General features: G+C 29.2%; 1 protein-coding gene across 1 annotated transcript in view; it reads left to right on the top strand.

The window, feature by feature from the left end:
* LOC123297431 (protein-L-histidine N-pros-methyltransferase) overlaps positions 1–13,036 on the top strand; it is a 245,750-nt gene that overhangs the window by 229,445 nt on the left and 3,269 nt on the right. Inside the window, exon 3 of the mRNA XM_044879089.1 lies at positions 9,087–9,296. Coding sequence (XP_044735024.1) covers positions 9,087–9,296 — 210 coding nt within the window. The remainder of the gene's footprint in view (positions 1–9,086; positions 9,297–13,036) is intronic.

The following is a 13,036-nucleotide window of genomic DNA, read 5'->3' as shown; positions in this document are numbered from 1 at the left end:
AAAGTAAAATGTATGAAAAAAATTAAAAAAATATGAAAAATACACTTCAATATTACTCATGTATCTTGGTTACAATGGTACTTAGAATGTGAAATAGTCTTTACTCATTATTTAGGTGCAGTAACAGTCTAATATGCTTGGACTATTTACTATGAAATACATTTAATGATTCCATGTAAAGGACATTGGGAATGAATGAAATATAGCAGGATGTTTTATTTAGCTAGTACAAAAGTCATTTTTGATTTTCTGTCTGTGGCATCATAGCTCCTAAACCGATGAGCCAATTTTGATTTTTTGATGTTTAAATGGTAATTTAATGGAGAGTGTTCTCAGCTATGCTTCAAGTGCGAATGTAGGATTCCGTACTTGAAACATTTTACGGGGGGAATTTTGTTAATTTCAGTTGTTTAATAGGCCATGTTTCAAGAAAATCAGTTCAGTTTGGATAGATCTACATGGAAAAAACCGCACCCGTCAAGGGTTTTGTTTAATTTTGTAAATTCCACTAGTCAGTTATCACAAAAGTGGTGTAATATTAGACTCGAAAAGTATTTAATAATTTTTTCAGGTAATCCTTAAGTATATGAATAAAATGCTATTTTATAACAATTAAATGTTTCCTAGTCCGCAGGTCCACTACTAAAGAACTTACTGATAACATCATCGTTGAGAATCTGTAAAGATGTTCATCATGTTCTACTGAAAAACTTCTTACATATAAAAATTCTCAGTAGCGAGGCATCTTTCACAGTACCGGAAAATTTTTGAGAAAGCTTCCAATTCGATATCTGCTTTTTAAAAATAATAGGACAATCTACACATAATATTTGGAAAATTCATTTTGTCCGACATTCAATAAAACCAACATCTGATAACCTTTCAACACTATCTATGTAACCTTTCAACACTACCTGTTTATGTGCAACATCTATGATCTATGTCACCATAGCTTCCAAGCACTTTGATCGATTTCAATTGACTTCTTTCTTTGAAAACTCCTCAACGATAGCCATATCATAGTTTTTCTGTAGCAAAAACTTTAAAAATTGTGTGACCAGATTTTTGGATTGGCAATTATCAAAAAAAGTAATAAATATGGTTTCATGCTTGGTGTATCTTGACTAGTAGGTCAAAAATTTCGACATTCACAATCGGTCGTATTCTTCCTTCAAATTTTGAAATTTTAATTAATTTTATTATTATCCTCAAATTATAGCGCCTTTGGGCAAGCTGAAATATTCGATTTTTGCATTCATAGAGAACATACAAAATATAACCCATTTTACTATCCTAAAATTTATCAGCCTTTCGCCAGGTCTCATTCTAGCTGGTTTTAACAGTAAAAATAGATTTCACTGTATTTATAATTACCATAAAATTATTTGGTACACATTATTTATTATACAGCCACCGCCCTTAATCATTTTCAATATAAAATTTATATATATTGATCGAGTTTTTTTTATTCTTTATTCTTTTTTTTTTCTTTTTTCTTGCTTTCATATACACAACACACAAGTACAGAATAACTAAATATGTCGTCATATGTACTTTTCATAATATGTACGTAACATGTATAGTAATTGAGGAAGGGTACACATACAGGAGTTATGAAGGATGTTGATAATGTACGAAGGGGGTTGTATTATGGATTGGTATGAAGATATTTTTCTTACGTTTACACATATGTGAACGAGAAAATAGTGTCAATCAGGGTTGGTTTGTATAACGTAAAAAAAAAATTGAATTAGTTTGATACATTTAAAAATAGTTGGTAGTATATTTCGTTCCTTATTCATGGCGGTTATTTTTGCTATTGTTTTGTAGAAATACAGAAACCCAAAATATATATCGTACTGCCTTTTGAATATATTTCCACTGATCTCAAATATTTTGGCTGCCTACGTAAAATATAGATCCAAAGAAAACCGTTGCATATAATTCATGCCCACGCTTTCCTAAAATATCATTCCTGCAGGATAGTTTGACAGGTCGTGATGAACACACACATACCAATTTCCTTTAGGCTTGGCACGCCAGGTTCTCTCTCCTCAAAGAAACGAAATCTTTAGGTGGAATTTTGAGAGACTATTTTGAAATCAAAACCCATTAGATTTGATAGACTGTGTTAAAATCAAATATATGTATTGCAGAATTTACAAATTTTTTTTTGACATCTTTTTGTAACGTAATAATTGTACAACCCTGACATAAACGAAAAAAGAAGGTGTTTTGTTTCTTACCTATATTTAGTCCCTACATTTTTCAAAAAATGTTTTATTTATAAATTTTATTATTGTTTAGGGAGCAATGCTTCTCCAATAAGCAAAAATTTTTTGTAAAAAAAAAAATTGGTTTTAATATTTGTCACATAATTTTTTCTATGAAATTCATTTGCGATATTGATTTGAAACACTGATTTATTTATAAAATTCACCATCAATTTATTTAAAAATCAATAAACTTGAGATTGAACTCTTAGTGATTTTTTGTCACTATGTTGGGAATCTATAAACTAAATATTTGTTTACCGTTTCGTCTAAAGTTTTCATTTAATTTAAAACAAAGAATTTGTATAAGAGGTGAAAAAAAGGAAGGTATTCAAGAATTTCTAGAAATTAAATAATGACACTTTTATTAATAAATCAATTTGGAACTAGTATTAAAAAACAATTATACTTCGATGTATATTAATATTTATTTATTATAAAACAAAATAAATATAAAATTTAATAAATTTAATTCTTAAACGCTATCAAATAAGATTACCTACATAATTTATAATCGTAGTTTTAAAAATTTTTATATGATAGAATTATTAGTTAAATTATAAATTTACTACAAGCTTATTATTAATTTAGTTGCTCTAAGAAAGAGTCTAATTTCGTGTTTCATTTATGTTTCTTTTATCTGTTATAGACCGGTATCAATCCAGAAAGCCGGGTGGTAACTTCAACCTAGATGCCGGTCATACTAATTTGTATTATTACTTTTCAACAGAGTCTGATAATTTACATTATTGCTTCTTACTTCAAGAAATAATGAGTTTGTTCTTTTGTTGATGAAGCGCCATTTAACACAATCATAAAAAGTTCAAATCAAAATTTATCGCCATTCCGATTATTATATATTTTAGTGTGACAAAGCTATTACTCGAAGTTCTATTTATACCCATCCTTTCACAGGTATTGATATACAGTCAAACCTGGATAACCGAGAGTTCAAGGGAGCACAATCTCATTCTCGCTTATAGAGGTTTCTCACTAACCCGAGTTTCTCGCTAATGCAGGTACATGGGTAGCTTTTCTCTCTTATGGAGGTACGCAGCAATAACAAGTCACAGCAGGTACGAATGTATTAAAAATGTCTCCTAAATAATATAAATAAATAAAGCTCGACTGTGGCTTATAGAGGTATAGATAAGTAGCAGTCTCACTTCCGGAGATCCATGAGGGAAAAACGATTCTACAGAGGTTTCTGTTTCTCGCTAATAGAGGTTTTGGGAGCTTAAAATGACGGGTCCTGGCTATTACTCTCAATTATAGAGTTTTCTCACTTATCCAGTTCTCACTTGCCCAGGTTTGACTGTAAATAGAGATTTAAAGATTATACTTTTATAAAAAAAAAACTAATATATGTACTAAAAGTAACTATAAAATTAAGGAATTAAACAAGTACTTGACTTCTTAAATTAATACCACATTTATAATGTGCCAAGATGTGAAAGGGATATATTTCCTACCGTGTGTCCCACGACACCTCTCGATCTTTTTGTTTTTTATTTCAAGGCGTTATATTTATAATATTTAATAAATCTCAGAGTAATAAACTTGAATCAAGATTAAAGTACTTAGATTTATCGAAGTAAATAAATTTTTCGGACTGACCCCCGGCCTATTATAATTGTTACCTATGTTTGGTTATTAACTAAAAATGGCTCGCAGTGTTATTATTGTGTGTGTGTCAAAATTAATATGTGTGCAATAAAATAATTAAATTATAACCTTTAATTAAAATATTTAGCTAGAAGGTTTATATATTTTTTATAATACTATAATAAATATAAAATTAATATTATTAATAAACGCAATCTTATTTTCTACATCTTGTTGAGACTTCATTCTTATTTTGTTAAGCGCGTCTAAGATCAGTACATTAAGTACCAAGTATGAAAACATTTTCCTTTCTTTGTCCTACAGATATTACTTTTATATCGTCTTATAAGCTTGCGCCTTAGGTCTCAGCAAAAACCTGTATATATTGTAATTAATTTATGAAAAGCCATAATCTAGTCCCATGAAATGATATATTTTCCAGTTATTGACCATGATAGAAAATGTAAATCACTTAGATGTTGTCTCTACAGTTTTGAACTGATTATCCAACTTAGCAAGCCAATTTCAGCTAAATTTTAATAAATTGTTTGTTATTATTAATTTTTTTGGTACGGAATTTATAAAAAATGTAAAAAAATATTTAATAATTTTTGTTTTGTTTTTATTTTTATAGACTTAGATAATTTTATTGGAAAATTTTGTGATGTGCGTGCCAATTGGTAATATCTTAAATAGTCATCACTACAAATATATTATATAATGGGAATTTAATGCCTCAATACTGATATAAATATGATTATGTTCAATATACATATGTCGCTCGCTGACTACAGTATGCTGGGTGAATTTTAATTTTTAAAACTTATTTACAAATCTATATTATAGTAACGACCATGAGATAAATCAATACTCAAACTACCCAGTTCTTGCTCTTGGTGTCTTTGCCATGTACACTTGATGTTGTTTTTGGTTTTGCTCTATTGAACGCGTAGTCTTGACCTTAATCCTCTCCTCTTATATAGGAAGTCTCTGCCTTGTTCCTTCATATAGATTTGATTTTTATCTTGTTTTTACCCAAAATAAAGGCAAGATCAAGATTCAAACCATCCAAGTCTCATTCTTGGTCTTGGTCATGATGACTTCATATGGTCTTGCTTAAAACATATTCTCGATTTTTTTTCTTGCTCTTATTTGATCTTCTTTTGATGCTAGTTATAGTTTGGCCTTTAGACAAAGGTGTGACCAAAACCACCAAACTTTTGGCGCCAGAAACCCAATAATTATACTTCTACCTCTAAAAGTCTTAGCCTCCACCTTGCTCTTTATACGTAGTTTAATTCTTTGTATTTTTCGCACTCTCAGTACTACTTCAAACCCTTCAAAAAATTTTTGGTGTCTCGTGCGGATACAGAGTCATTTCGATTGATATTCAATTTGTGGCGCTCTCAGGCTTGAAAATTACGAAGTCTCTACTTCGAAGAAAACATATCATATTCGAATATTCGGTATTGTAGCGTTCATGACGAAGACTATTTCTTGATGACAACTGGAAGATAAGTGCTTGGTTTTATGCCCCACTTTATTTATAGTAACATTTATCGATTCTTTCTTGGTATAAAACTGGATGGAAATTTTACGAAAGCTTTAATAAATTGATAAAGCAACTTAAGGTATTAAAACAAATATAATCACCTGTATTACAAGTAATAATGCAGAACTATATTATTACAAATATTAAGATTGTAAAACATTTTTAAAATGAGTATAGACATCGTTAATTAGTAGCCACCCTGCTGTTGAATTTAATATTATATTTTTTATTTTAGGTCAAAAGAAATCATTCATTTATTTAATCCGTGCGCGCTCAGCTCAGCTCAGACCATGCAGAGCTTTTTCTTTTTTTTTTATATTAATAAGAACATTTTATAGTCATGTTATTTTTTATAAACGTAAACATTCATATATTTATGTGTTGATACAAATAAACATGGCATGAGTTTTATCGGTGAATTTTTTTTCTCTGTTAAATTCCATTTTGGATCATCTCTCAAACTATATGGACGGATGGATGGTGTAGGTTTACTATGTTGTTTGCCAATATACACGTACACACACAGTAGGTTATTCTGTTTTTAACTTGTGAGTATTCATGTTTTGATTCATTTAATAACACAACTTTGAAATGCATATTGGTTAATTTATTACAGTGAAACTTTTTATAAGGTTAAATAATGTACATTATTGATTATTTTTTAACCGACATGAAAAAAGAAATAAAAATATAATTTTGTTTGAGAGTAATGCTAGGCTATTGAAATAACCATCGAGAAGAAAGAGAAATTGGAAAAACCGATATAGACGTCACATCACCTTTTTATGACAGAAAAATAATTATGTTCTTTATTTTTCTACGCCAAAAAATTTCAACTGCACATTTTCGAACTTAAATAAAACTACTCTTCAATAATTTTCCGGTAAAATATCACTAAATTATTAAAATTTTATTTTATGTTATATATTTAAACTCATGAAAATAAATATGCAGGGGTTTTTTGGGGCGAAAAGTCGATCTAGAAAAGGTTTGATTTTTAAAAAACGTCGTTTTATCCGTCTTTTCATGAAAATCTGAAATATGCAATGCAAAATATGACTCTTCCTGACATCTATTTTTGTGTATCGTAGTTAACGAAATAAAAGACATTACCGGGACATTCAAATTGGTATTTGTGTGGAGACATTTTAAACGGTCTAATAATAGTGATAAAATTTGTGTCTTTTTAGCTCAAAAAATACCGAGCAAAGTCATCCAGATATTAAGAATTATACTTTCAGTATATAGTCTCACGAACGAAACACTAAAATCGGTCAAACTTCGAAAAATTTGAACAGTAAGTTCGATTTTCGACATTCGATTCGAGTGTCAGGAACTTTTTGACCTAAATTGATTTATAAGAAATTAAAAGTATGCAATTTTCATAAATAATATTCATTTTGTAATTGCATTTTAAATTAACCCTAAATATACTAAATTCACAATTCGATTAATACTGATGATAATGATTCCAAACTTGTTACGCGGGGTTTTTTTTGGGGTACGAATATCGTGACAGAATCGGGCACCAGTCCTGGTGCCTGGGGTACTCACGGTACGCGAGGTACCGGAAGATCAATTCTGTCGCAATATTCGTGCTCAGCGACCCCGAAAACCATAGTGTAACGAGTTTGGACCAATTACATAACAAGTCGGCGAGGATATCGTTTTCCCTGACCATTGACCATTATTATTTATAAACGTGATTGTTTTTTTAGAAATTTTTGATAAAACTACTTTCTGTACAAAAATTATTTTTTAAAAAGTCGATTTTGTTTTAATTTGTGTTCATTCTGATTTCTACTTCAGCTCATTTTTCCTCCACTTCCAAATAAAAACCACAATTCTACAGAAGTTTTACTTCATTTTTTATTTTGATTTATGTAAATCACACTTTTCTATAGTAGATACAAATTTATATAAAAAAAAGGATACTACACAAAATTTTTTATTTCCAAGAACTAATAATTCTTTTGGATTATAATAATCATATTAAAATTATTAATAATGTTGTATTTTTTTTATATTATTTTTTTTTTAAACTTGTAACATAAATCATAATTGGCAAACTGTGTCTCATTTAAATTGTCTCGTTTAATATAATTTATTACATTTTATATAAAATAAAAAAATAGATCCTCTTAAAAATTTTTCATAAATATAAATGTTAATAATAATAATAATACTATTTTTAATATTATTTTCACCCCAATATTATTTATACAGTCATTCAATAAAAACTTTTTTTAAAACTTAAGAATATTTGGCGTAATATCAATTTTTACTTTATTTACTTTCGTATAGAAAGTTTTTGTATTCGCCTCGAGAATTGAAATCCAAAATTTGATTATACAGGTAGAAGATGAAAGAAGAGGATCTGTAAGGTAATTATACTTCTAGATTTGTATTCGAAATACGGCCTATCAAGTAGGAGTATAGTATTTTCTTTTAAGAATAGGCGAGCACAAAGAAGGGTGTTAAATAAAGTTTGAAAAATTAATTTTACAATAATACTACTGTGCCCAAAAAATAAGGTGACATTGTATTTATTTTGAAAATTCTTTATTTATTCTTCCAAATCAATTCCATCCCCTTCAAAGTAATCCCCTCCCGATGCAATGCACTTATGCCAACGGATTTTCCAATCTTTGAAACACTGGTTGTAGTCACTTTCCAGGATTGTCTTCAGTTTCGTCCTCGCTGCGGCATGAATCTCCTCTATCGTATCAAAAAGTATCCCTGGAGCGGTCTTTTGAACTTGGCTTACTGAACAGCCAGAAGTCGCACGGCGCCAGATCAGTTGAATACGGTGGTTAAGGAACGATATGGGTTGAATTTTTGACGAAATGATCACAAGTTATGAGTGCAGTATGGGATGGGTGGTACATTATCGTGGTGTAAAAACCATGAATTGTCTTTCCACAATTCCGGCCTTTTAAGGCGGATAGCGTTACGTAAATGAGGCATAACCTTCAAATAATATTCCTTGTTGACTGTTTGGCCGGGCGGAAGGAATTCATAATACACAACAAACACGTGCAGTTTAAATTCAAATGTCACCTTATTTTTTGGACACAGTATTACATCAGTTTGTATTAATAAAAAAATAGTTTTTATATCCAAAAAGCTGTTGGTCTGGCCAATGTAGAAGTTTTAAATGCCTCTTAGTTTGCATCACTGTGCACAGAGCTCAATCTTATTACGCAAATGTTTGCTAAAATTAACTGTTTCAAAAACTTGGTGTATCGCTACAATCGTACGGTGTTTATATACGAATTACGAATACTGTTGATTATTATTTCTATTGAAAAGTTTTAAAAGGTTAATGTGCTGTCGAAAATATTAAAATTAAAAGAATTGACTGAAGTGGCTGATGGACGAATACAAATTCAATTTCCTCGGAGGACAAAACTGTAAAGCATAATAAACATAATTGAAAAGTTTTTAGTTTGAAATTACACGCAACTGGTTGCTTGATCTTTAATGTTATAAAAACGCTAACACTTCTTATTGGGAGAACCTTTTAGACTTTAAGACGCAGAGAAAAAGATGAATTTCTACTTTTCCTGTATCTAAATTAATGTGCAAAATCAAATTATGACTATTTTGGGATTTGAATTTTTTTTGGCATTGAAATTTGTACTTCTTTGTTACAGATGGCTGGGACGTGGTTCAATGTTTGTCTTTTCAACGAAACAATTTTGTTACTTATTAAATTTACCATACGATTGGGTTGGAGAATCTTGTTTAGATTTGGGTGCTGGCGATGGTGCAGTTACAGCACGAGTTGCTCCATTATTTAAAGAAGTTTATGTAACAGAAATATCCAATCAAATGCGATATATTTTACAAAAACAAAATTTTAAGTAAGTACCTACATTAATGCGATCTTCATTTTTATTTATGTAAATTTGTATTTATCCATACTACATTCAAATTTTGAATTTATTTGATATAATTTAAAATTTTGTTAACAACTTTAAACAACAAACAGATTTTTGTTAAAATTTACATTTCTTTTGTTTTTTGGTCCTTATTTGTTGTTTATTTATGATAATTTTTGTTTATAATTTTACGGATCGATTATTTTTGTATATTTTTATCTCCTCTTTGCAGCCTATATCTTAACAAACAGACTTTAGAAGTAGGTAATGGTCCGAATATACGAGGTAAATTTTATAAGCTAGGATAGTAATTTTTTAAGCTAATACTAGTAAGAATACGAGATTCTATTGAGATGTTAGGACAGTTCCCCGTACGGTTTTGCTTGGTACATAGCTATAAAGTACCTCAAATGTATGAAATTTTAAGCCAGTTTACTGCCATGACTTAAAAATCTGAGTTCGGAATAATAATTAAGTGTGAGTAAGTTATTCCTTTGCATAAAATAGGGAATCGCAGTAGATTAGTCATTTCTAAACCTAAGGATTAGCCTTTCGCTAATCAATTGCTTCAAGATAATAAATATTTCTTCATAACGAGCAGAGATGTAAACTTCAGCGAGAATGATTTTAACATTATTAAGCGCGTCCCTTTCCCATTCTATGCCATGTTAGCAGGCCCGTGCGCATGGGAGAAGTTTTGGGGGTCAAAACTCCTCCCATTAAGAATCTGTCTAAGAATCTGAGACGCATTTCCATTGACGAATCTAATATCCATGCATATTTTGAGCTCGATGCATTCTTTCTTCCAGTCGAGTACTCCAAACAGAAAACCTGGATCTTGGCAAAGCTATCCAACTGGCTACTGCTGCGAATCATATTTTGATTGAAAGAAGAGAAAACGCTGGAGAAAAGTTCAGAAAAATTTTCAAAACCATGAGCGATTTCTGCGATGAATACGACATAGACTGTCGTAATACTGCATGTCAGTATCCCCTTCTTTATCATAATATTCATTATTGAATCTACTTGTCTTATTTACGAATGGCAGGATAGATCACACTACATCAAACTATTAAATTTTATTATTTCAATAAAATATTATTGATATTTTTGATCGTGATATAGTTTTATTTCAAATTAAAAACGTATAATCCAAATTTGATCACCCTCTATCTATATGAAATACTTTTTTTTAAATATTAAATTAAACTAATTAATTATTCAAACTTAAAAAGTTTTACTACTTTTGAATATTACTAGATAGAATGCAAATGATGATAAAATTTTACTACCACCTTTTTTCCCAAAAAAAAAAGTAATAATAATAAAAGACGTAAGTAAAATTACTTACACAAGTATAGATTGTAATATAATCGAACATTTATATTTTCACTTAAATGAATTACTTCTTATTTAACAGTCAGTTATACGATTCCCTTAGGATCAATTAAGCTCAATCCAATCAACGTAAATAAAGTCTTAAAATGCTTACTACAATGTAAATAGAATGAATGTAATGTAGTAATCATTATTTTTTTTACTTGCTTCATGTAGGGAAGAAAACTATTTCGATATCGTCTTCAAATGATCATGGGAGTGGTTAAACTAATTGTTCATATCTAGAGGAAATTTTTTCTTAATTTCTTTCCACGCTAGTCAACTTGTTCGAATATTATTCTATATATTTTTTCATCGTATTATTGGTAAATGTTCTAAGTTGGCATTCATTACGATCAAGGTTTAAAAATATTGTCAAGTTTTTCTTTAAACATAGTATAATATGATTTATCAATGTCATATTGGCGAAGTTGCCGTAGAAAGTATTGTAGACGTCATTAATACAAGTGAAATTTACAAAATTTAAAAAACTTCCGACAAATTGGGTTTATTCCTTGTAAACCGATTTTTAGAAACTTAGCTATAAAATGTTCTCAATCAAGTCGGTTGGACCGTTTTGAGGCTACGATGCCACTGAGAAACACACAGACGCACAGATAAACACTTTAAAAACTTATAACACTCCTTCTTAAATCAATATCAAAGTGATGGTCAAGGACGTCAGGGACGTCAGATGAGATGAAAAGGATACTTAGAGAGCTATCATTTTTTGGGACTGTTTGGAAATATTTTAATTGAAATTGAAATATTTGAGTTAACTTTGTTCTTTTGAATAATTGTTTTGAATTACCTAATTATTTTACCATTTCACTTTTCGAAATGAATTGAGCCAGGTTTATTTGACCATTTGCTTCGTAGCAAAGGCATCCTTTGTCTTTGTCGCTGTAATCGACAATTCGTGATTTAAAACGAAGTGTGATCATCCTTATTTGATGGCCAAGAGGTAATTGAATCATTCAATTTGAATGGGTTGCAATCATAGATACAGTGAATTAAAAAATAGCTTTGGCAGATATTTCAACATTTAGCATTGCTGTAATGTCAATAGTTTGGGGAAGCTGCATTCTTCTTCTGATCTTTTTCAATTTAAGCCGTTCCAACTGCGTTCTATTAAATCGTAGTTCAAGCCAAAGATGAGATAGTAATTTACTTCCAACAAAACATAGTAATTTACTTTTTTTATTTATATGCAATTTTATTACTGATGTGATATTTCTCTAGTTTTTTTCTAAGCGGAGCAATTTTAGCTCGCGAGTCTATTTTTGTTCATTAACCAGCACAATAATCTTTAAAATGAAGGATTAATTATGGAAATTGATAAAGGAATACGAAAAATCTCGTGCCATGATAAATAAACAAGCTAGAGAAATAATGTATAAGATGCTACAAAAACTAAGCAAAAATTCAATTATTTATTTAAATATTTCCTGAAATTTTTCTTTCACCCCAATTTTTTATATAATTAATTAATATTTTTTTTACATTTCTTTTTTCTTTATTTTTGTATTGCTGTGCACAAATAAAGATATTCTAAATATTCTTTATTTACTTTTCAAGACTAATTCGTGAAAAAGTTATTTTCAGCAGCCGTACTATTCGCAATACTTTAAACAACATAAATGTTAAATTTTGGATAAACTTTCCAAGAAAAACTTCCATCAATTTCAATGAAAACTCTAAAAAATTTGCCGCAAGTTGTTACTCTAAAAAATATAAAGAAGGAGAAAAAAGTATTTATGAGTATTTTAGTCGAATTGCACTTAATTTTGTGAAAATTGCAAGCCAAAAACAATTATGTTATGTTGTGCAAATTTTGAATAATGGTTTTATAATAAAATTAACATATAAAATTATTGTTATTATCAGTAATTTTATTATTAAAATTAGCATATATTATAGCTTCTTTTTAACATTTAAAACAAAAACAAAATATCAACAAACAAAAAAGAATATGCACAAGACAACTTGCAAATGTTTTTATTGTTTTGTATATTTATAATTTCAAGGATAACGAATCAATAAATAATTATTCTTCTTTCAGTTCATGGACTGACAACAACTGTGTATTGTTGTTTACCTTTTATTTTTGAAATTCAATTGAATGTTGCTTTCAAGATAATTGGGGTTAGAATTTTATATTTTGGGATGGTTTTAAAATTTATTCAAAACTGATCAAGTTTAATATAAATTTATGTTAATTTTATGATTTAATTATTTCTGAAACAAGTGCCTATTTGAATTGATTTGTGTAGGGAGTGTTGTTAAACAATAATACAAAATGCTTTATATCATCCATAAAATGTACATCTACTTATTTTTATAGG

The sequence above is a fragment of the Chrysoperla carnea genome, chromosome 4 (genome assembly GCF_905475395.1).
Source record: "Chrysoperla carnea chromosome 4, inChrCarn1.1, whole genome shotgun sequence".
Taxonomy (NCBI): Eukaryota; Metazoa; Arthropoda; class Insecta; order Neuroptera; family Chrysopidae; genus Chrysoperla; species Chrysoperla carnea.
This window is presented reverse-complemented; position numbering and strand designations above follow the sequence as displayed.